Source organism: Protopterus annectens, chromosome 7.part0, assembly GCF_019279795.1.
Source record: "Protopterus annectens isolate FY-2018-M chromosome 7.part0, PAN1.0, whole genome shotgun sequence".
NCBI classification, from domain to species: domain Eukaryota; kingdom Metazoa; phylum Chordata; order Ceratodontiformes; family Protopteridae; genus Protopterus; species Protopterus annectens.
Window position 1 is genome coordinate 1,689,251,228 of NC_056739.1, and position 25,723 is coordinate 1,689,276,950.

General features: G+C 44.4%; 1 protein-coding gene across 1 annotated transcript in view; it reads right to left on the reverse strand.

The window, feature by feature from the left end:
* Positions 1 to 25,723, reverse strand: part of TICRR (TOPBP1 interacting checkpoint and replication regulator) — a 3,405,639-nt gene that overhangs the window by 1,522,622 nt on the left and 1,857,294 nt on the right. Inside the window, exon 13 of the mRNA XM_044078205.1 lies at positions 20,557 to 20,639. Within this exon, the coding sequence (XP_043934140.1) occupies positions 20,557 to 20,639 (83 nt within the window). The remainder of the gene's footprint in view (positions 1 to 20,556; positions 20,640 to 25,723) is intronic.

A 25,723-nucleotide genomic window follows, 5' to 3' on the forward strand; every position in this document is an offset into this window, starting at 1 on the left:
TCCTAACATATGGGTTGTCCTGCCTCAGGCAGCCCTTCGTTCGGCCGGATTCCAAAGTCTGGGTCTGGCCTCGGCTGATGTCGCACTTCACCAGACGTCATAGCTGCAGTGAATTGGGTATAAAGGCATCAGCCGACGCCATTTTCCTCAGTGTTTCTTGCCCCAGATGCCAGGTGCCCTCTAGGAAGGCTAAATTTGGATAAATGCAAAAGATTCCAAATAGTAGAGAGCAAACAATATAAACATGTATGTACATATATACAAACAAATACACCATAACAGATTCCCCCAGCTAGCTACAAGATGGGCAAATACCCTAGGAGTACCACAGAGGGGAAGGAGGGTGGGTAATCCTGACTGCAGATGCATACCTCTCGGACATCTACATTTATGGTAGGTACAAAACTGTACTATGTCCTTCAAGGATGCATCTGCAGTCCTAACATATGGGTAGAATACCATAGCCAAACTGGGGGAGGAGGCACTAAGGTGATTATGGTGTAGTTAAGATCCCTTGCAAAACAGCAGTTGCAAAACCTGCTCGGGATCTGGAGTATAAAGGTAGATTATAATGCTTGGCAAATGTATGCACGGAGCTCCAAGTAGCAGCTTCTAAAATGTCTTTGGTAGGCACTCCTCGTAGGAAAGCTGTAGTAGTGGCTGTAGCCCTTGTGGAGTGAGGTCTGATGTTTTCTGGAGTTGCCTTTCCATGAAAAGAGTAACAAAATCTAATGCAATTTCCTATCCATTTTGAGATTGTCTGTTTTGAAATTGCTTTTCCTTCCATTCCTGTTGCATATGCTACCAGAAGCTGGTCAGTTTTTCTGTTGGTCTCGGTTCTGTCCAGATAGTAGCGCAATTGCCTGTGCACATCCAGGGTATGTAGTAATCTTTCCCCCCTGTTCTGTGGGTTGGGGAAGAATGCTGGTAGGTGGATTGCTTGGTTCAATGATACCCTGGAGACCACCTTTGGCATAAAAGTAGGGTTGGTTCTCAAGGACACTCTATCCTGATGGAAGCTAAGGAAGGGCTGTACTGCCATTAATGCCTGTAATTCCGAAACCCTTCTTGCTGAAGTGATTGCAAGCAGGAAAGCAGTTTTCCAAGATAAGAACTGTAATTCTGCTGTTGCTACTGGCTCGAAAGGGGGAAGTGTTAACTTTTCCAGCACAAAGTTAAGGTCCCATGTAGGCAAAGGTGGCTTCCTTGGAGGCTTTACATTTTTAATTCCTCTCAGAAACTGCCTGAGTAGAGGATGAGAGAAGACTGGAGGATCCATGTTGTATTTTGCTGAAATTGCTGATGCATGAATCTTGATGGAGGAGTAAGACAGGCCATTGTGGAATAGTTCTGCTAAGTATTCCAGGATGTTAGCTAAGTTTGCTAATGATACATTTTCTCCTTTTGCTGCACTCCAAATGAGGTATCTTTTCCATTTGGCTGAATAAGTCTTCCTTGTGGAGGGTCTGCGAGCCTCCAGGATAATGTCCTTAACCCTCTGAGATAAATCTGGGTTATTTTGTCTTATGTAATGTTCCAGGCAGCTAGCTGCAGTGTGCTCAAGTTTGGATGTAGGATCTTGTAGTTGTTCTGTGTTAGCAGTAAAGGAACTAGAGGTAGAGGCCATGCGTGTGTCCGAGACATACTCCTCAGTAGCGGGTACCAATGCTGCCTCGGCCAGTCTGGAGCTATCAGGATGATCCTTGGGTGATCTTCTTTGATCTTCAGTAGCACTTTGTGCATCAAAGGAAGAGGTGGGAATGCATACGCTGTCAGGTTTTCCCAACTGAAGGATAGGAGTCCACCTTCCAAGCAAGAGGGTGGTATGTCCTTGTGCAGAATTTCCTCAATTGGTGGTTGTGTGGGGATGCGAACAGGTCTATTTCTGGTAGTCCCCATTTCTTTGTAATGGTTTTGAAGATGTCTGGATGCAGCATCCATTCGTGGGCATCCGTGGTAGTTCTGCTTAAAGTGTCTGCTAGTATATTTTCTTTTCCTGGCACGAATATTGCCTGGAGTTGAATGTTGAGGTTCAGGGCCACATTCCACAGGTCCATTGCCATCCGGCATAGAGGATATGAGTGTGTTCCTCCCTGTTTGTTGATGTACCACATGACTGTGGTGTTGTCCGTCCTTATAAGCAAATGACCCTGTTGAAGAAAAGGTCTGAATGTCTGTAGTGCCTGTTTCACTGCCAGCATCTCTTTTAGATTTATGTGAAGGTTCAGCTGGTCTTGTGTCCATAGGCCTTGTATACACTTGTCCACCATGTGTGCAACCTAAACCTAGGTCTGAGGCGTCCGTGGTGATAGTCTGGCTTGGTTGAGGTTTGTGGAAAGGCAGTCCTCTGTTCATCTGACAGGCCTGAGCCCACCACAGGAATTCTTGTTTCAGGCATGGGATTATTGGAATCTGGGCTTCTAGACTGTGCTTGTGTTGAGACCATACATTCCTTAGGTACCATTACAACTTCCTCATATGCAGCCTGGCTTGTGGTATCAATATTATGCAGGCTGCCATGTAACCCAGGGCTTGCAGGACTTTCCTTGCTGTAAGCTGGTTCTGTGTTGTTAATGCCATGAAATAGAGTGGTAGTTGCTTTTGCTTTTCTGCTGTGAGAAATGCCATCTGATTTGATGTGTCCAGTTCTGCACCCAAGAATGTTATCCTTTGGGATGGTACCAGCCTTGACTTTTTCATGTTGACTGTGTATCCCAGGGCTTGCAGTAGTTGTATAACCTTTTCCAAATCTTTTGTTAATTTGGTCTTGTTGTCCGCTTGTATTAGGCAGTCGTCCAGGTATGGGTAAATCTGAATTCCCTGAAGCCTGCAATGAGCAATTACTGATGCCAGACATTTTGTGAATACTCTGGGCGCAGTAGATAAGCCAAAGGGCAATGCTGAGAATTGATAATGCTCTGATCCTGCAAGAAATCTGAGGTATCTTCTGCAATCTGGTCATATAGGGACGTGCAGGTATGCTTCCTTGAGATCTAGAGTCACCAGCCAAGACTCCTTGCCCAGCATGGGAAGAAGTTGCTGTAGGGTCAGCATTTTGAATTTTGGAACAATGAGATATGTGTTCAGAGCGGACAGGTCGAGAATAGGTCTCCATTGGTTTTCTTTTCTTGGTACCAGGAAAAGTCTGGAGTAAAATCCTTGCCCTTGTTCCATGGGAGGTACCTTTTCTATAGCTCTCATCCTTAGTAGGTGGTTGATTTGTTCTAGAGCGTTTGTTTTTTGGTTTGGTGGTAGGTTTGGCATTCCTCTCTTTTTTGGTAGAGTGTGGAAGTGAAACCTGGAGCCTTTGTCTATGGTCTGTAAAATCCATTTGTCTCCTGTAATGTAATGCCAGTTTACGGAAAATAAGGCTAGCTTTCCGCCTAAGGGTGCTTCCAGTTGTTTCCTGGTAGGCGGTATCAGAGTCAAGTCATTGTGTCTGTCCTGTGGAAGTGGTCGTAGCTGGATCTGTGGCAATACTTCTCTGGTTGTTAGGCTGCCACTGATGTCCCCTGTAGGCACCTCTGGATTGACCTCTGCCTCTTGGGCGCCTATTTCTGCCTCTCTGTGCTCTGGAGGTGTCTGGAAAGGACCAATTCTTCAAAGGCCAATTTCTACTAAACCTTGGAGGCTGGACCTGTAAGAAATCCTTGACTGTTTGGACAGATTTTGCTTTTTCTTCCACCTTCTTTAGCACTTGCTGTGCAGGGGAACCAAACAAACTTTGTTTCTCCGTGGGAGCATCTAGGAGTTTTGACTTTACATGGTCTGGTAAGGATTGTTCTTTTAACCATGCATGCCTTCTAATCACTGTTCCAGTCATAGCTGATCTAAAGGAAGCCTCCAGTGCATCATAGCCGCATTTTAAGGAATGATTACTGACCTGTTGAGTGTTATGTACCAAATCCTGAAGGGCCTTACGGTCTATAGTTTCAGGAGAGGACAGTTTTTTATTTAGCTGGTCTAACAAAAATTCCTGATACTGAATCATGTGGAATTGACAGTTTAAGGCCCTAGCCGAAAGAGTAGCAGAAGTATAAACTTTTTTACCCCATCTCTCTAGTGCTCTAGATTCTCTTTCAGAGGGGAGGGGGTTTCTGGCAGAGGCAGCTGCTACAGCTTTGGGGCCCTGTGAAATGGTTTCAGGATCTGCAATAGGAGCCTTATACAAGTGTGAGTGAGTATCCCGGACCCTGTAATATCTATCGGGCTTGGCAGGGGCCGGGGGAAGAGAGTCCGGGGCAGTACAAGCATCATTATATGCATCATCAACAACTGTTAGTACTGGAGGAATGGCTAAAGGCCTATGCTGTGGTAAATGTAAAAAGGTCCTTAGTCTTTTCCTTGAATCTGAAAAATCCTGGCCCTGCCATTGAAAATGCTCTCTCATAGCATGCAAGGTTTCCCCAAAAGAAAATTCCTCAGGAGGAGAGGCAGAAGGAATGGAGTCTTCTGCATCAGAATCCTCATAAGGGGAATATGGGCCTTCTGGAGGTTCTGAGTTTTCTGAATCATCCGAGGAATAGTCTGTAGAAACTGGATCGGGGGGGCTCTGCTCTGGAGGGGGTTGAGAGGCCCTGTCAGGGTGAGGTTGGGATCCCCTGATCAAAGAAATGAGATCCTCAGCCAGGCTGAGCATTTGGGAACTAGAGGTAGGCCTGTGTGAGGGGGTTTTAGCAGACAAGGCCTTAGAAGATTTAGCTGCTTTAGCCCTAGCAAAGGCCTTGATAGACATAGATGCAGGGGGCCTAGCAGCTCCACATGCAGGAGTAGATATGTCTAAAGGAATAGTATCTGATAAATCCTGGGTACCTGCAACAGCAGTGGAAATTTCAGTAGCAGATTCAGCCATGCTGTGTGAGGCCTCGGCTATAGGAGGCATGCTTTCGGCCGAAGGAAGAACCGTGGACTCGGTTTCAGCCGAAACAGAGACACTCGCGGTTGGCTTAACCGTGGTTTCGGCCGAAACCGCAGACCGCGAGTGTCGGTCCTTTTCCTTACGCTTTTTAACTAACTGAGAAGTCGGAGTCTCCGACGGCATTTTGTAAGCAAAAGCGGGACCAAAAAACTCCGACCAACGTCTAAGTGTTCGTCGGTTGAAGGAAGCACAGGCTAGACAAGCTGCTACGTCGTGGTCTGGGCCTAAGCAAGGAAGGCAGTAAGAGAGTTAAACAATTATTTACTTTTTCTGACATCGGCTGAGGCAAGAAAGAGTCCCCAACGGGGTACTTAGCTTTTTAGAAGTCTTCGGTAGTAGTTATCTCTGGATCTGACCGACCGGCACTTGCGAACCGCTTCTGCTTCGGGCACCGCGCGGCAAGAAAGACTGAGGAAAATGGCGTTGGCTGATGCCTTTATACCCAATTCACTGCAGCTATGACGTTGGGTGAAGTGCGACATCAGCCGAGGCCAGACCCAGACTTTGGAATCCGGCCGACCGAAGGGCTGCCTGAGGCAGGACAACCCATATGTTAGGACTGCAGATGCATCCTTGAAGGACATCAAGTGTTTGTTAGTTTGACAAACTCTGTAAAGCCTATCTGCTTCTTTTGGTGACTGAAAGCTGTGAATCAGGTTAGTTACGGGCAGCATCATATACATCCTTCATGGTAGGCAATACAGGATGAATATGCAAAGAATAAGGTATATTCACTTGTATCATATCATATCCACTCCTTTTTGGCATTTAAATCTATGAATTCAAGGGCAATGCCAATAGTCTCTGGATGACTTTGCAGATGATTGCAAATTAGGATCGGTCACCGAATCCCACAATGACACAAATGTTCTACTGGAAGGGCTGACACAAACAACTGGTGTCAGAGCCATAAATGCCAAGAAATGCATAATAGTATCCTTTGCAAATTCATCCACCTCTGATAACTATCATATTGACAACACACCCCTTGGAGTTGGCCCAGTAGTCAGAGCTTTACGAAAACGCACAGACAGTAATCTAGCCTTTGACCATCACGTCTACAGTAGTGAGGAAATCATTCTATGTTGTGTAACTTATAAAGAAAGGTATGCCATCTAGATCCTTGGAAGTCATTATTCCACTGTATTCAGCATTCATCAGACCTTTCATTGAGTACAATGCTCCCCTTTCATATGTACCTCACCAGGCACATCCAACAACTGGAACGTCCACAGAGGTTCTTCACTAAAAGAATACAGGGTGTAAGTAAAATGTCCTATTCAGATCGCCTGAAGGCCCTGTAGAATAGTTGTGCAAAATCTTACCATAACCATAGTTGTCCTCCTCTGCCATATTGCAGTACTCTGTACTCTTGCTACTCAAATGTATGTCCAGTCTTCAAAAGTTTGTAGTCACTGCTAGGTGCGTGGGACATCTGACATAGCTAGATGAGAGTGGGCCATAAAAATTATGTCGGCACGTACCAGACATCTGAACTGACAGCCCCAGTCAGACCCCAGTCCCAGGACAAGCTGTGCAAGTCTTGTGCCACTCAAGAAGGGAAAGGAATGTTAACAGGAAGGGCACGAGGGAGGGAAGGAAAGAAGGACATCTATGGTTATGGTAAGATTTTACACAACTATTTTATGCCCTTCTATTCACATGTTGCAGTATTCTGTACTCCTGGATGAGCGCAAAGCTCACTGCAATGAAGAGGGTGGTGGCCTGGAGGAATTCTCTGAATCCATGGAGGAACCCTGGCGAATCCAGCCCTGGATCTAGAGATTTGGTCTAGCTTGTAATGCTTGGGGAATGTGTGGACAGATTTCCAAGTGCCTGCCTCTAGAATGGTGGAAGTGTCCAAACCTTTGAAAAAGGCTCCTGAAGAGGCCATAGCCCTAGTGGAGTGTGCTTTAACTTTGGATCCCAGTGATTTCCCATGGTGTGATTAGCAGAAGGTAATACCCCTAAAATCCTGGCTGACCTTGTCTGTTTTGTTACAGCCTTCCGCACAGTCCTGGAGTGGAAGGAGACAAACAACTGGTCAGACTTCCTGACGCACTTGCTCTTGTGCAGGTAGAACCTAAGCTGTCTGTGCACATCAAGGGAAAGTAAGATTCTCTCACTGTCACTTTGTGGTTGGGCAAAGAAGGTGGGGAGGTAGATGGCTTGGTTTAACGAAAGCTCATTGACCACCTTGGGCATGAAGGATGGATTAGTCTTAAGGGTTACCCTGTCTTTGTGGAGTATGAGGAAAAGGAGGCCATGATACCTTGTAACTCAGACACTCTTCCAGCGGAAGATAAAGCCACAAAGACTACTGTTTTCCATATGCAGTATTACAGAGACACATTGGATGCCGGTTCAAAGGGGGCACCACGAGCTTCTTCCAAACATAATTCAGGTCTCAGAGAGGGGGGTGGTCTTGCTGGGGGGCCTGAGATGCAACACTCTTTTTAAGAACAACTTTGCGGGCAATCTGCAAGTCAGAGAGGGTTCAAGAGGTAGACAAGCTGAAATGGCAGGCAGATGAGCTTTGATGGATGAGTATGCTAATCCTGTCTATAAAAGTTCACACAGATAGGATAGTACTAAAGAGACCTCGCTCTGTAATGGGTCCAACTTTCTCTAAAGGCACCATATGGAGAATATTTTCCACTTGGATACACTGTCTCCTTGTATTAGGTTTCCTGGCCTCCTGCAGGACTGTGAGCATGTCCTCATTGTTTAGGTGTCTGTAAGGGATCAGAATGTTATCACCCACAGAGTAAGGTGTATAAATTGCCAGTGTGGATGGATTAGAGATCTCTTGCCCCGTGTGAGAAGGTCCACTCAGTGGGGTAACTTGTGGTGATTGCCCTTTGCTAAATGCAGAAAGAGGGGGAATCAGTGATGTCTTGGCAAAAAGGGGGTTTACCAACAAGATTTTTGGTCTGTCCAGATGAATCTTCTGTAGGACTTTCTGAAGAGGTTGGGGGGAGGGGATACATACAGAAACATCCTCTTCCAAGATATTGAGAAGGTGTCCATTGCCCTTCCCAGAGGGTTGGGCAGGCTGGTGCAGAAGGAAGGAGGTTGTCTGTTCATGGGGGAGGCAGAAAGATCTATCTGAGGTGCACTCCATCTGTGGACTAGATCCAAGAAAACATCCCTGTGGAACATCCATTCATGGGACTGTGACACGGACGTGCTTATGGTGTCTGCCTGAGAGTTCTGTTCAGAAGGGATGTAAACAGCCTGAAGTATTACTACCGGTTTCATGGCCAGTTCCCACACATGGAGAGCTAGTCTGCATAGCAATTATTTTGTTCCCCAGTTTGTTGACATACCACAGAAGTGTAGTATTGTCCATGCATAGTTTTAGAGAGCCCTGTTTCAGCTTGGGTTAAAAAGCCAAGGCCAGAAGAATTGTTTTCATCTCTCTAACAGTGATGTGCTCCTGTGTACTGGAGTCTGGCCAGGTGCCCTGGACTCTTAAGGGCCCCAAAGTTGCTCTCCACCGCCAGTGTGAGGCATGTGTGTACATTTTCTGCACTGGCAGGGGGACTGAAGAGGTAGGCCCGGATTGTGGCTCACCTGATTCAACCAACATTAAATCTCTTCCTTGAGGCAAGGTAAGAGGGGGATTTTGTACTCCACAGGATGAGAGTACCGAGTCCAAATGGATCTTGGGTACCATTGAAGCTTCCTTAAGTGAAATCTCGCCAATGGTAGCATGGGAATAGTGGAAATCATGTGGCCCAGGAGCCTGATGATCTGCCTGGTAGCAATTTCTTTGGCCTGAAGTACCAAGAGCAGGCACTGTGTTATGTCTTCTACTTTTTGGGGTAGAAGGAAGACCTTCATGATATCTGTCCGAATTTTGCACCCTGGGTAGATTAGTTCCTGAGCTGGGGTCAGGCTCGACTTGGGATAATTTATCTGGAAACCCAGTGCATGCAGGAGGGAGAGGGCTGTCTGCAAGTGCAGCAGGAGTGATTCTTTGCAATCCTCCTGGATGAGCAAGTCATCTAAATAAGGGAAAAATTGGCTCCCTTGAGTCCTGCAGAAGGCTACTACTGGTGCCAGGCACTTGATGAAGACCCTGGGTACTGTGGAGAGACTAAAGGGCAAGGTTGAGAATTGATAATGAGAAAAGGCCACAGAAAAACATAGGTATCTCCAGAATTTGGGGCCTTATGGGAATGTGAAGGTAGGCATCCTTGATTTCAAAAGTGGCCATGAAGCCCTGATGCAAGATTAAAGGGAAGAGAGTTTGCTAAGTGAGCCTACAGAAGGTGGGCACTTGCAAGAAAAGATTTAGGTGGGAGAGGTCAAGGACTGGTTTCCAGGGTCCATCTTTACTTAGGACTAGAAACAGCCTGGAATACAAACTTTTTCCCCTTTCTGTCTGAGACAAGCTGGATGGTGCCCTGGGCCTTGAGGTTGTCCAAAACTGAAAGAGGGAGCCGCTCTTTGGGGGGGCTGAGGGATACCCCTCCCATATGGAGTAGTGATCCATGTCAAAGTAACAGTTTTCTATTATGACTAGGGCCCACCTGTCCATGGTGATGTTTCTCCACACCAGGAGACAGTTAGAGAGCCCTTAATGATAGTGGGAAGGAGGGAGAGGGGGACGGCTTCACGAATGGTAGGTATTCACAGACCACCTGCCCTGTCTTGAAGTCAATGCTTCTGGGCTGGAGGCTGTGTAAGTCTGACAGGAGTGGATTGCTTCCTGGCAGCTTTCCTAGATCTGGAGGGGGAGTGGGAGCAAAGTGCTTCCTGATAAACTGAGTTTCTGACAGGTAGTTTCTATGAAACTTGGGGATAGGAGAGACAAACATATTTAAGGTCTTGTAGCTTCTCCTTTTGTTACAAAGTCTTACACAGCTCTGATACCTTGGTGCCAAAGAGAGCAGAGTTGTCTAAAGGTGCATCTAGCCTTGATGTCATCGGGTAGTGGCTGAAGTCTTAGCCACAAATACCTCCTGAGGACAGAAGCTGATGCAGCAGACCTAGCTGAGGCCTCAGCAGCATCATAGCTGCACCTAATGGAATGTCTAGTGACCTGGGAGGTCAAGGAGATGAGGCTGGACAGTTGAGCTTTAGCCAGGGATGTCAGACAACTGTTTTTTGACTTCTTCTAAAAAAGCTAAGGCATATTAAGACATGTGGGTCTGATAATTGATGGCCCTGAATGCCAGGGTAGAGAAGAGTAGACCTTTTTTCCCCATACATTCCATAACCTTGTTATCTTTGTTAGTAGGGAAGGAGTTGAGATGCTTTGTCTGCAGAGACTGAGATTGTGCCTGGGTCAGCTGCAGGGCATTTCACTAAATTTAGCTGTCTCAGAAAGTCTCTAGAACATGTCAGGCCTGCGGGGAAGCAGGGGGCTGAGAGTCTGGGTTCAAGGAAGCTGCACTAGAAGCATCAAGGAAAGCTGGCAGTACTGCGGGGTAGCTGAAGGAGCAGGGGAATCAAATCTGGAGAAGTTCATAGTACCTTTTCTGTACCTCTGTCATCTCAGATGAATCCCATTTAAAGTGTTCCCTCATTTTAGCAAAGGTGAGACAATCAGCTGGGGAATCTGCTTCAGCAGATTCTTCCTCTGGGGAGGCACAGCCAAGAGGGGAGAGAAGCTGAAAAACATAGGAGAGTGATTCCTCTGAGGAGGACTCAGAGGATTCTTCCTCTTCCACCTGACAGGAGTCTAAGGCTTGGGGACTAGTGCTCAACACAAGGGGAGGGACTGGTGAAGGTACTGAAGCAGCAGGTCTTAAGGCCATGAATGCATTGCAAAGGGTTTGTAAAAAAGCCTGCCAATCTGGATAACTTTCCTCTGGAGGAGAGCTACACTTCCTCTTTTTTTTTTTCTTTTTGAAGGAAGGCCTAGCAGGTGTCTGGGGTCAGAGTCGGCCTGGAGTTGGACGGCAGCACGATGGGGGAGAGAGCCACCCCGTCGGCCGATGGAAGCCAGGGTTCCCCTTCAACGTTGGAAGCAGACATCTGCAGGGCATCCGAGAATGTGCCTTCCGCACAGGGTTCTGCGGCTTCCACGTTGGCACCTGATGTACCCAAATTGGTGGTAACCGATCATTCCTCCAGGCCGACGGCCACAGGATGAACGTCGGGAGGCAGAGGTGCAAGTACAGTTTCAGGCCTTATGGTCTTGGCCTTTTTCCTTGGGTGGCTCGGCAGGCAGATCAGACGGCCCCTCCATGCTTAATGCTAACTGCTTGAGACGATGATTCGCTAAGTATATGCTTAAGGCGTGGAGTCTGGTACACAGAGTTTTCGGGACGAAGGTCTGGCAAATGCAGCAAGCCTTATAGTCATTAGATGGTTCTAAACAAAACAAGCATCTTTATGGGGAATCTGACAGCCAGACTTGCACTTATCCTTTCTGGATGACATGAACAAACACTAGCATGCGGTGACTCAAAACAAAGGGTCTCCAACAGGGTACTTGTATCAAAGATTCTTGATAAGATGGCCGGTACAGCAGAACAGCTGACGATCAACTGGTGGCAGAGAAGTCCTACAGTCTGGTGTGTGCAGGCATCACTTTTATGGCCCACACTTGTCTAGCCACATCAGACATCTCACGCACCTTGCAGTGACTACAAATGTTTGAAGACTGGATGGATGTTAGAATAGCAAAAGGGGAGACCCAAGAGTACAATATACTGCAATATATGAACAGAAGGACATCCCAGTATTCTGTCTCCTACAGGCTAAGGGGATATCTATGCCTGGTATACAGGGCATTGTCAGACCTCACTCTAATGGACCTCCTGCATATCCATAAAACAAACAGCACCAGAATTATTTTAATTATTTTATTTTACATTTGTTGACCGGGATAGCCCGACTGGATACATGTCCATTTTCAGTGGAGGCCCGGGGAGAAAAGCTCCAAGGCATTACTAAAAAATTACAAAGTGATTACATGCTAAGCAATATACAAGTCATTGATAGTTATACAAAACCGATACAAAAAAACTGTTTAGGGTGCTTTATATTATATACATACATACATATATACATATATATATATATATATATATATATATATATATATATATATACACACACACACACATATATATACACACACGCGCGCGTCTATCAGCCTACTGGTACCATAGGAAGTGTATTTCTTCAGTAGATTAATAGAGAGAAAAAACAAAGCAACAGTAAGAGGTATAACAGCCAACAGAGGTGGTCATGAATGAGGTGAATATGGTCAGTTAAGATTAGTGCAAGGGCATAACCATTGTGAGTTTAAGAGGAGTCTTATTTGCTTTTTAAACAGTGGAGTGGATGAAAGGGATGTTAGTTCAGCTGGAAGCTTGTTCCAAATGTTACCAACAGAGTTAGTGAACAGGCAGTCCCCAGACTTGCTGGCTTTTAAGGTAGATACTAGTATCCTATTGGCAGATTGTAGGATTGTTAGGTTTTTGTATGGGCTAATAAGCGTACAGAGAATGGGAGTATATGTGGGATGATGCAGAGTTTTATGAATAATTGTAAGTTGCTGTATAAGAAGCTGACTTTGCAATTCCAGCCAACCTAGTAGTATGAGATTCTGCCAGTGATGGGTTATAAATGGGGATCCAGTGGCAAATCTGGCTATGTTATTATAAGATGTTGCCAATTTATTGATATTGCTTTTGGAGAGGTTTGAATAAATTGGGGAGGCACAGAGAAGGGTGGAAAGTAGATGAGTTTGGACGATAGTAGACCTAGTTGAAGCTGTGAGAAAGGGTTTAAGTCTATAAAGGGAACAGAGTTTTTTATTAACTGATTTAATAGTTAGGTTAACATGTGTGTCAAAGTTAAGATTATTATCAAATGTTATACCTAGAAGTTTGGTAGTTCTGTCGGGAGCTATTTTAGTACCATTGTTGGATGAGATTGTAAAGTTAATAGTAATGGACTTTAGGGTTGGAGTGAATAATAATAGTTTTGTTTTTGGGGGTTAAGGAGGAGACGGCGTTGATGGAACCATTTTTCTACTAAGTTGAATACTGTTTGGGTCTTGGTTTGAAGCTTTGCAGGTGAGGAGGCGCTACATATTAATGTTGAGTCATCAGCGTATTGAATGAATTACCCATTCTAAAGACTTAAAACCTTGCTTTTGATATAAACAGGATCTGCTGGAGAGACAGGTATGCATCCCTGAGACTACCCCACCTCTGGAACAGGGTCTTATCCATGTGAAGCACAGTTCCTCCCTAACCCAATTCAACTGTAGCTTGGACAACTGGATGGGGAACAGGAATTTCATTCCTGGCTTGGCACCTATGTCTCTAATGGACACAGGCAACCTGTAAATGTTTCATCTCCCAAGCTCCTGCTTACACTTATCAAGGGTACCAGAACTTGTCAGAACCCTCACAATAATCTGGGAAAGAGAAAATTCCTCCAAAGGAGGTGGAGAAGTTTTCCTCAATGTCAGGTTTTGGGTTTTGGAATCTGTGGGAGAGGAAGCCCCGTTCCTGTCTATATCAGAATCCTACAGCATATGTCTTCCTCAGGAATACAGTGACTGACCTAATTTACAGTTACTGAATTCTATCTACCAGGATTGACTGCCTGTAACATTTCTTTTGGTCAAGGTAAGAAAATATTTTTTTCTTATAGATACCATGTCTTATGATGAACAATATTTAACTTTTTTTCCCCTCTTTACAGAAAGCTCCAGTGGCCCAGTTAGAGATGAAATTTCTGCTCCAACAAGAGTTCTCTTCCTGAGAAACATCCACCAGCATCCCCCAACTATGTCCTCATGCTAAAGTAAAGATGGTTCTCTTATGACTGCAATGAACACTAGAACAGACAAAGAGGACATGGCTGACCACCAGTTCATGGTGGCTGAAAGAACTACACCAGAGGAAGCCAAACAGGCAAGTGAGTGGTCTGAAGTATTATTACTGGCCACTACAGTCACTCACCACCAGAATCAACAAGGACTCTATGGTAAGTTTTTTTTCTTTCTTTCTAGGAACAACAAAAGCTGGACCAGCATGAGTAGAGTTAAGTAAAGAATCCACGCTATGACCAAGAAAAACACTTACCCACACAAAATTTGTTCAAATACTAAAAATCTTCACAAAAGCAACATATTTCCTCACAAAATAACCCCCCCCCAAATTAGCCAAAGCTAAACTAGCTGAATGATAGGAGACTGCTGATACTGACAAAATAAGTTTTCTACAAATGCTACAACTGTTAAAACATTTTTACACACACAAAATATACATATATTAAATATTACAAATTACATTTTCTGAGTAGATAGGCTCTACATAAGGGATTTATCTGAAGAAAATAGGAGGTGACATGGTGGTTGATCCTTTGAGCTGCACAAGATAACACGAAAGTACTGAACATTTTCCACTCTGACTGCTGACATTCCCTTTTCAGGGCTGATCAATCAGCAGTCAGAGTGCATGCGTGAGAGGGAGCGAGAGCTTTTGGAAGCCGGATGGTGGTTGCGCCTTGGGCAAGGCAACTCATACAGCCTAAATGCTACTGCTATGACAGACATCTCAAAATCCATTCACTTGGGTCTAGGATGTACTGTATATTGCACAGGTTACCTGCTAAAGTGGTGCCTTGCCCTGGGATTTAAGAGGCCACTGGTGACAGTCACATTTCCTGGGCTAGCTGCAAGAGTTCCACTATAAGCCAGTAAAGAAAAGAGTGGGTACCCCTTTGTTTGTTTACATACCAAATGACTGTCATGTTGTCTTGTCAGGATATTTATGGGTTTTACAATTTCATTCTGTCTGAGTGCCATTGTGGCTAGAATGACTGCTACAATTTCCTTCATGTTTATGTTGTTTTGACATGTACCTGTTCCATGTCCCCCACACACTCATTTCCCAAGTGTTCCCCCAGGTTAAATCTGAACTGTCCATGGTGTATCTCCTGATTTCTGAATGAAATTCCCTGGTTTTCCATGATGCTCTCCTCCCACAACAATATCTCCTTTTCTAGGCAAAGGGGGAGTATGATGGCAATTTCCACAGTGTGTTCATGCTGAGGCTAGCTGTTTTAGGCATCACTTTAACTTCCTCATATGGAATTTTGCTGCAGAAGCCATCATGATGCAAGATGAAATATATCTTAGAAGCCTGAGAAAATCTCTGGTTGAGGTGGCTTTCTGATGCAAATGTGTCTGAAAGTAACTTGAGTGTGAGAGGATCTTGTCTTGGGCTAGGAAGGCTTTCTGTTGAAGAGCTGAGGTCTACCACAAAAAGGTGATGTGTAGCATGGCAGAAATTGGAATTTTAGAGACTGAGGGTTAGCCAACCTTCTGAAAGCATTCCACAGTGGTTTACATGGCTCTGTGGTGATCTTCTAGAGATGCTGCTTGTATCAGGCATCATCCAGATAAGGACAAATGAGTACCTTTCTTTGGTCATGCAACAGGCAATGACTGGTGACAGATGGATGAAAACTCTGGGTACAGTAGATAAGCCAAATGGTAAGGTGCAGAACTGAAAGTGGGAATCCCCTGCCCTGAAGCATAGGAATTTCCATGTTCATGTGCAGTAGAAATTTGAAGGCAGGCATCTTTGAAGTCCAAAGTTACCATCCATACACTTCAACATGATGAGAGGCAGTAGTCTGTGAAGGGTAAGCACTCTGAACTTGGGTACCACTGGAAATTTGTTTAGCCTGAAAAGGTGTAATATGGGTCCCCATAATCAATCCTTTCTGGGAACCAGTGTCTTGAACAGAACCGTGCAACTCCTCTCTTGGAGAAACAAGCTGAATGCATCCCCGACATTGAATGCTCTGTATCTGAATAGGAATAAGGCATCTTTGTTGTTGTTTGGACCATATATATTCTTAAAAAAAGGAGGAATCCTCCAAAGTTGCCAGGAGTAGGCTTTCCTTGTGGTCTGTAGGCACCCACTTGTACTGTGTTATTTGTTCCAGGCTGATGAAAAGGAAACCCACTAGTTTCTTGGTCCCTACTGGTTGCTTAGCCCCCCCCCCCCAATCCAGGTCTAGGGCAAAAGTCAAGTTGCCATTTTCTATGGAACTGGTCATCGCCACCCCCCCGCATGCTTAGATTTGTTAGGTTTGTGGGTAAAATGCAAAGACTTGGCAGGATCATTTCTGTTGCAACTAGATGGTGGGGAAAAACAGCTTCTTGACAGACTTGTCTTCCCCTTTCTATCCAGTCTCTGAAACACTTTCTTTACAGAGGAACCAAAGAGAAAATCCTTTTTTCAAGGGCTACATTAAGGAGTTCAGCTTTAACATGCTTGGAAAGGGGTTAATTCCTCAGCCAGTCATGTCTGCGAATCATAAACCCTGTAGCAGCTGCCCTGCATGATGTATATAAAGTAATGCATTCAGATTTAATGGCTGTCTAGACACCTGGAGGCTAATACTGCACAAATCCTAGACGTCCCTCTTCTGGCTTTTATCTTAAAACCTCTCTAGACTGGCTTTAGTCTGCTCCAGCACTGACTCAAGGTACTTCAATATGTGGAAGAACAGGGCAAACATTCTTTGTATAGAACTCTTATGGCCAGGATAGCTGAAGTGTATGTTTTCTTGACAAATCAGTCTTGGTGCCTATTTTTCCTAACATTTGGAAAGGTGTTCTTGGATGCAAGCCATGCATTTCCCTTGGGGGCCAACACAGAAATCACAGTTTGGTCCCCCAGCGAATTCTTATAAAAATGCTTATGGATGGAAAGCAAACTACAGAAGTGGACTGGCTTTCTTGGAAGAGTGAACAGGGAATCCATTTGCAAAGATATGCCTTATAACACACAGCATTCAAACTTTATTGGACTGGAGGAATCACCAATGTATAGGTTCATGCAACCTCAGAAACTCTCTGCACATGGTCTGAGCCTGAGACAACTCTCTACTTCCAACTGAAGCATTCCTTTCTTCTTTAAAGAGTGCCCTTAAAAGAAAAATCCTCAGCTGGTGAAGGTGATGACAAACTGTCTTCAGAATTTTAGTCAAGGTATTGGCAAGACAGTAAGTGATCCACATAAATCAGTTTCTCCTCATCAGAATCAGAAATCAGAGTCCCTCTGTAGGGAGATGTCCCTTTTTCTTTTGCCAGAGGAAGTCCATGCCACAGGTTCCCTTTCTAGGAAAGGCTGCTTGGATTTCAAGGACTCTCTGAAATCCTGCTCCAGGCTGCCAAGGTATTGTAGAATGACTTGGGCTATGGAAGCCAGTGACCCAGACGGTGGAGGCTGGGGCAACCACGGATGTTGCTCTGACTTGAAAGGCTTGGGTCTAGCAGACATTGCCCCAGTCTAGCCCCCAGAAAGATCTTCCCTGATTACCACAGATAGGATTCCACTCTCTCCCTCAGGAATCAGACTTATGAGCTTCAGAAGCCGGAGTCTGCAAAATGGCCACGGACAAACTAATGCTCACCTGGTTCAAGCTTGTAAAGACCTGTAAGGAGCTAAAGACAAGGCAGTGTCGACTGGGTAGTACCAGCGGATTTGGGTCCACTATTTAGTATAGGGGCAGTGAATGCTTGTCTGAATCAAACATTTTGAACAGAGGTGGGGAGTCTGACAATGAGTGTTGTCGGTCTCTTTGATATTCTTCTAAAAAACTGCTTCTCTGACTTTTATCAGAAGGTCGGCCTTTGGGCACCATGTGCATAGGCCTAACACTAACTTTCCAAAACTATATACTGATGTCATCTGTTCTATGCTTAATAGCTCTATTATTAAAGGAGGCACTAATCTGACAATTAGGGATGTTGTTCTTGGCAACTAGGGAGAACAGATAGCAAAAATTAAGGTTCCTGTGCAGAACTTCTTTTCCACACCCAGGGCAGCTAATGACCATGCATCAGAACACAACTTGCAATAAAAACAGTAAGAAAAGTCTCTCCTTAATGGGTTAATTAGCTTCACTGAATCTTTGGTGTCAGGCCTGGATGACAAATTAACGATGCAAATGAAAATCTGCATCAGACTGATATGGCAAGAAAGAAGTGAATACAGTTCCACTGACAACTTCTTAATACCTCTGACATCCTGATGTCGGATAGAGAGAGAGAGAGAAGCCACTGGCTAGGAAATTGTGAGATTCTGTACTATTTAAAACCAATGTGGACTCCAGCAGACAGGAATTCCAAATACTCAGTACTTCAACAATGAATACAACTGAACATTATTGTCACTACTTTTTTTAAAGGTTACACATTCTCTTTTTGGAAACTGAGTTTTGGGATCCTCAAAACCAGGTGACATTTCAATATCTGCATTAAGTAATCTGCTGCTTCCTCTGAAGATTCACTGTTGCTGAATTTTATCACTTCCTCTTTCTCAGTACTCTAGGTTACCCATTTTTCATAAATAATGGTGTTACAACAGTTATTTAGATTCATAGATATTATAAGGTCATTCAGTCTTATGCCCATTAACACCATGCCAGTATCCTCCCTCAGGCTGCATCTCCATTCTCCAAGAGGACCACATCATAAATCCCCGAGTAAATTTGTGGATATCCATCTAGTCATCTAGTTTATGCTTAAAGGAAGCCAGTGAGCACTGCTTAACATACAATGGGTAATTATTCCAGAGGTTTGGGAGCACTGGGTTTTAAACTTGCCCCTTCATTGTGTTATACTTATCTGCTGGTGAAGATTTAAATCATTGACTCTAATACTGGCAGAGATATTGAACTTGCAGCGAATCATTAGGTCAACGACAACTGGGTCTCTAATGGTGCAATACACAAGAAAAAGATCTCTCCTCAACAGTCCATAAGACACTGACTAAAGAGAGACAGCTTCCATCCTCTCTTCGTAGCTCAACTACTTTAGACCTGTGATTTTTTCTGGTTAGGAAACACTGATGTCTTCTTAATTATTTCATTTTTAATGAAATACATCCCAAGGGGATTTTTTTTTACTCGAGAATTGGCTTGATCAATGCTTAGTATAAGGAAGTGATTACCTCCTTAGACCTTAATTATATTCCTTTGGCAATTAGCTGGACTAAATAAAAGGATTTCCTGACAACTATTACATGATGGTCAGAAGATAGGGAGCTAACAACCCAAGTATGCATTTGTTCCTGATTACATTTTCATTTTATAGTGGTGCATTATCTACAAAGTACAATGACATAAGTGGTTGCCTACCAAAATGATGATGCTATATACTTTTTGGCATGTAGTTGAAGCTCATTTTAGTACACCATAGTTTTACTTAGGCAGAGGTCACTGTTTTGAATGTTCAAGTCTGCAAACTTTGTTAGCCAGAGGTCTTGCTTCTCTGCTCAGAGATGTGAGAAAAGGATATCAAAAAAGATGTCCCAGCACTGAGCTCTGAAAGACACCAGTGGTCACGTTCATACTTTCTGATGAGACACCAGCAACACACACAGTATGGGTTCTGTCTTTCAGACACGATGCCAATATGAAGAATAGCGTTGAAGGCCATGGCCATGTCAAGATGCACTGTGCACAGTACATGGCCACCACCTATAACCTCTGTATCCCTTTTGAAGAAGATTACCAGTTTAAAAACAAGAGAAACACTCTTCACAACACCAAACTGTTGGGATTCAAGTCTAACAAGATTCTTGATGTCACAGTTTGATTCCGTTATAACATGCTCCACAGCTTTGCAGATGAAGCTTGTAAGGCCGGATAGGTCAGCAATTACCCAGGTCAGTTTTAAAGCAATCCTTATATATGGGGTATTACCAATGCAGTGCATCACTCACAAGGGTCAAAACTAGTGTATAAAATCACATTAAACAGCTTGAGGAACATGTCTGCATGGCATGTTTAACACTATTAAGCAACCAGGTATACTGTTAGGCCCCATGAAAAAGTATTTTTGGTCCTGATTAGTAGTTTCCAAAAATTACATTTACAGATAATTAGACTAAGTAATCCAGACATTTTGGGACTTTAAACAGAAGTAGTCTCAAAGATAAAGCGGGCAATAAATTTGTTTGCTAGGACACTAAATGTCTAATGCATCAAAACAGGAGGCATCATTATGAATAAATTCTGATTGGGAATTACTTACCACAGTCGAAACCTACAATCTTATTCATGTTTGAAAGATCCCTAAGGGGGGACAGGAAAGTGTAAGCTACTACACAGGTGTATGACTTCCACATGGATATAAAAACAAGTGATGAAAACACTGCCTGATGAAAAAGTACAGTGGGGGTAAATCTCAAATATTATGACTGACTTTCACAATGACCCTTCTCAAACAGGATCAGTTTTTTAACGCAATACAAAATGCTGCACACAGCTTTGATGCTCTCACCATATGAAGGTTGGAGGTTCTTTCAACACACTGATAGCATGCATTCTAATACTACACTGCAGCATCATCAATGAGTGATGCAATTCTCAGGTGACCTACTTTGACTACAATGACAATTCTCAAATGCTTCAAGCTGCTATTACTTCAGACACTAACAATCCCATGGCACTTATCACTTAGATATCATACAGGTTTATCTGATCTCCTAACAGTATTTTCCTTTCAAGGCAACCACCACATTGGGAGTCCCTGATGATTACAGATTCAGTGGAATCGATCCATCCAGGAAAGTGAAGTCAGCAATTAACTGCCCACTATGAAATCCACAAAGAAAGCACAACTTAATACTTACACTGTTAAGATATCTTCTTCAAGAAATTTTGTAAGGCAAGCAGGGTCCTTTATTAGGGATACCATACGGAGTAGGTCTGTCATCTGAGAATAAAAAAAAAAAAAATGAACAACATAATTTATTAAAGTAAGGGACCAGGTCATCACCACAAACCACCAAATGTTTACTAATTCTAATCATTACAGCCTCTAAAAATCTTGGAAGCTTTTGAAAACTCTACAGTTGCATTTGCATTACCATATGCACTATGTATTACTCGCTCAAGTAATGTACTTAAAATGCCAGGTAAAAATAAACAAGCTTGTCCTATCAGATAATCCACAAGGGGGATTCCTTTATAGTTAGAATGGAAATCCCAGCATTCAGACAGTCTCCATTCTGAATATTTTTAATTCCTTATTCAGATCCAGCAAGAGAGGGTATTTGCACACCTCTCGTCACATGCCAAGATGTTACTCACTGGGCTAGGTCAGCACTAGTCCTCTGCATCTACCACTTTTCCTCATCCAGTATGTGAGTATACTCAAAGACCAGAAACAAGAAAATATGTAAAGATACACAAATACTTACTTGCATGATTTATACAGGACTCCCAAAAGCAGCTGCAGAAAGTACAGTTGTGTACACTTACCATAAATGTAGAGGTTCGAGTGTATTCACTGTTGCAGTCATCACACTTGGGTTATCCTGCCAGGGGATACATTCAGTCGGCCCAATATCAGAGGCTTAGTATTGCTGCGTCGGTTGCTGTCGCTCCAGGACTGACGTCAGGTTGTCACTGGTATAAAAACAAGCAGCCAACCCCATTACATCAGTTTTTTCTTGCCCAAAATATGTCAGGAGCACCCAAATAGGGAGCTAGGATATGGTGGAATACCACCACCAGCAGAAAGTAAATACCAAATAGCACTGTAAGGAGTGAGGGGGGGGGGACACACAAGGGGGTTGGAGGGTGGGAAACCAGGACTGAAACAGTGAACCACTAACATCTACATTTATGGTAAGTGTACACATCTGTACTATGCTCTTCGTGTTTCACTGTTGCAGTCATCACACTTGGGTTGATTCCCAAAGCTGAAGAAACAGGTAGAGGCAGTCGAGAAGAGTTGGGGCTGGCTAGTATGCCCTGCAGGACTGCGGTTGCAAAGCCTGCCCTGGATCTGGAAAAGATAGGCAGGTGGTAATGTCTGGTGAAGGTATGAACAGAACTCAATGTTGCAGCCTCTAGGATGTCCCTGGCTAGGGACTCCTCTGAGAAAAGCTGCAGAGGTGGAAGTTGCCCTAGTGGAATGTGTTCTGAACCCCTGTGTGGGTGTGGTTTCTCTTTGTGTTTGTAACAGAAATGGATAAAGTGTGCTATCCATTTGGAAATGGTTTGTTTTGATATGGCCTTACCCACTGCCCCTGCTGCAAAGCTGACTATTAACTGGTCAGATTTCCTAAAGGGCTTAGTCCTATCCAGGTAGAATCAGAGCTGTCTGTGCACCTCTAAAGAGTGCAGGAGCCTTTCCCCCTTATTTTGAGGTTTAGGGAAAAAGGTGGGAAAATGAATAGATTGGTTGAGAGCCACACTGGACACCACTTTAGGCATGAAAGTTGGGTTAGCCCTGAGGGAGACCCTGTCAGCATGAAAAATGATGAAGGGTTCCACAGCCATGAGTGCTTGTAGCTCAGACACTCTTCTAGCTGAAGTGATGGCCAAAAGCAAGGTAGTTTCCAAGAGAGAAATTTTAACTGTGCTGAAGCTGCAAGCTCAAGGGGGGGGGGGTGAGCTTTTCCAACACAAAGTTAAGGTCCCAAGCAGGGGTAGGGGCTCTTTTGGGTGGCCTGAAGTTGATAGCCCCTCTAAGGAACTGCTTGATGAGGGTGTGTGAAAAGAGAGGTGGCTCTGTGCTGTAATGAGCAGAGATGGCAGAGGCATGGATTTTAATAGAAGAGAAGGATAGGACCCTGTGAAGCAGGTCTGCTAGGTAATCCAGGATGACAGGCAAGGAGGGCTGTCCTGGTTCAGCTCCTTTATCCTAGACCCAGGAGCAATACCTTTTCCAGTTGTCACCATAGGATTTTCTAGTGCTGGGTCATCTGACTTTGCATATAACATCCAAGACTTGCTTGCTTAGGCTGGCCACTGGAGGAGAGGTCAAGGAATAAGCCAGGCTGCCAGGTTCAGGGTCTGCAACTGTGGATGCAAGAACTCTCCCTTCTGCTGGATCAGGAGAGTTGGAATCTGAGGGAGGTGCCAAGAAGACAACGGTGACAGACTGCCCAGTAGTAGGTACCAGCGTTGGCGTGGCCAGTCTGGGGCAATCAGGATTGCCCTTGGTCTTTCCTCCTATATTTTGAGTAACACCCTTGAAAGAAGAGGTAGAGGGGGAAATGCATAGATCGAGAGGTTTACCCATTGGAAGGATAGGGTATCCACTTTCCAGGCCTTGCTGCGAGGTTCCCAGGTGCAGAATTTGCTGAGCTGGTGGTTGTTGTGGGAGACGAATAGATCCACCTTTGGGGTACCCCATTTCTGGGTTACGAGACTGAAGGTGTTGCGGTTTGCCACTCGTGTGGGTCTAGGAGATTTCTGCTTAAGTTGTCTACCAGAGAGTTTTGGTTGCCTGGCAGGAATTGTGCTAGCAGGTGAATCTGCATGGCTGAAGTCGTGTGCCAAAGGGTCATGGCTAGCCTGCATAGTGGGTAAGAGTGGGTTCCTCCCTGCTAGTTGATATACCACATCACTGTGGTGCCTGTTTTGATTAGTAGAGGCCCCGGAGAGAGTAGGGGTCTGAAAGCTGTCAGAGTGTGCTGACCAGCAAATATCTCTTTTAGGTTTTTGTGCAGATCAATTTGATTTGGCCTCCAGTGGCCCTGAATGCACTTGATGTCCAGGTGTGCACCCCAGGCATAGTCTGATGAGTCTGTGGTTAGGGTCTGGGCAGCATGGGGGTATGAAAAGGTAAGTCTCTCATTGTGGTTGCATGCTGCTGCCCACTAAAGAAAATCTTTCCTTAGACAAGGTATCATAGGTATAATAGTTTCCAAGTCCTGAGAATGTTAACACCAAAGGCTTTTTAAGTACCACTGAAGTTTCCTCATATGCAGTCTGACATATGGAATTAGTAGAATGCAGGAGGCCATGAACCCTAGAGCTTGCAGGATTTTCCTTGCAGATAACTGGGTTCTGGTGGCCAGTTGAGAGAGGCAGCCTGTCGGATAGGCTTGTTTTTCTGAAGTAAGGAATGTCATATGGGATGCTTGCTTGCTCCCAGGAATGCAATTTTCTGACTGGGGACTAGTTTGAATTTCTTTTCATTTATAGTGTACCCCAGTGAGGTCAGTCGGTCCTTTACAAATGTCAGGTGCTGCAACAGCTTTTCCTGACTGTCTGCCTGAATCAGGCAGTCATCCAAGTAGGAGTAAATTTGAATACTTTGTCTCCAAAAAGCAATGGCTGGAGCCAACCATTTTTGTGAAAACACTGGGAGCAGTGAATAAGCCAAAGGGAAGTGCAGAGAACTGATAATGCACTAATCATGCCCTGAAACTTAGATATTTCCTGCAAGAGTCTCTTACTGGGATGTGCAGATAGGACTCTCTTGGTCTAGAGTGGCTAACCAGGCATCTTTGGATAGCATAGGATGAAGCTGCTGGAGGGTGAGCATTTTGAATTTTGGTACCACCAGGAAGGAGTTTAGAATGGATAGACCTAGGATTGGGCGTCAGGTGCCCCCTTTTCTGGGTACCAGGAAAAGTCTGGAATAGAAACCTTGGCCTATATGGTCTGCAGGAACAGGCTGAATTGCCCCTATGGAGAGCAGGAATTGAACTTGGTTTTGTGCCTCTGCCCACTAGTTTGGAGGAAGATCTGGGAACCCTTGTGGGGTTGGCAGTGTGTGGAAACAAAATTTGTACCCCTGGGATACTATGTTGAGTACCCATCAACTGTTGGTGATGGAAGCCCAGTTTTTGCATGGGAGGCAAGTTTTCCTTGTAGGGGCACAAGCAGGTGGGCAGAGGTAAGAGGTGGAGTTGAAAAGTCATTGTGAATTCTTTCCATAAGGGGGTGGCTTAGCACTCCTTGATTTAGAAGTGGAGGTACTCCATTGCTTAGATCTCTGCATTGCCTGGGCCTGCTGTCTGCGGGATCTGCTTCCTCTAGGTCTAGTCTGAGCTGGCCTAGAGGGGGCTGGAAAGGACTAGTGTTTTGAGGGGCAATGCCTACTGAATCTCGGGGGCTGGACTTGCAAAAAGTCTCTATCTGCATAGATTTAGCTTTTTCTTCCATCTTTTTTAAAACCTCTTCTGCCTTGGAGCCAAACAGATTGTCTTTGTTCAGTGGTGCGTCAAATAATTTTGATTTGACATGGTCTGGCAAGGTCTGTTCCTTAAGCCAAGCATGCCTTCTAAGTACAGAACCTGTGACTGCTGCCCTGCAGGATGCTTCTAGGGCATCAAACCCACATTGCAGGGTATGTTTAGTAACTTGGCTTGCAGAATGCATAAGCTCCTATAATTCTTTATTTTCTGCACAGTCTGGAAAGGTAGATAATTTTTTGTTTAATAAGTTCCATAGTATGTTGCTGCTATTTCAGCATGTGGAACTGACAATTTAATGCTCTAATGGCAAGAGTTGCAGAGGTGTGTACTTTTGTACCCCATTTGTCTAAAGCTCGGGAATCCCTGTCCAAAGGGGTGGGATTCTTAGCTATGGTTGTTTTTATTCCTTTAGGTCCTTGGGAGATGACTGCTGGTTCAGCAGTAGGATTTTTGAAGAGAAATTTGTGAGAGTCAAGGACTCTAATACCTGTCAGGTTTCCTGGGAGCAGGAGGTAGAGCATCAGGAGTTAAACTGGATTCCATGAAAACATCATCCACAACATCCAGAACAGGAGGAATAGCTAAAGATCTGTGCTATGGTAAATCTAAAAATTCCTTTAGTGTCTTTTTGGACTGAGGATAATACTGGCATTCCCAATGGAAATGCTCTCTCAAGGTATGTAGGGTTTCACCAAAAGAAAAGTCCCCTGGAGAAGAGGCAGAAGGAATGTATTCCTCTGCATCTGAATCCTCATAAGCAGATAAGGGCATGTCTTCATAATCAAAAACCTCAGAGTCGTCGGACCCTTGGTCAGATAAAGCTGCTGGGGACAAGTCTCTTTTTCTTTTAGAAGGGGTA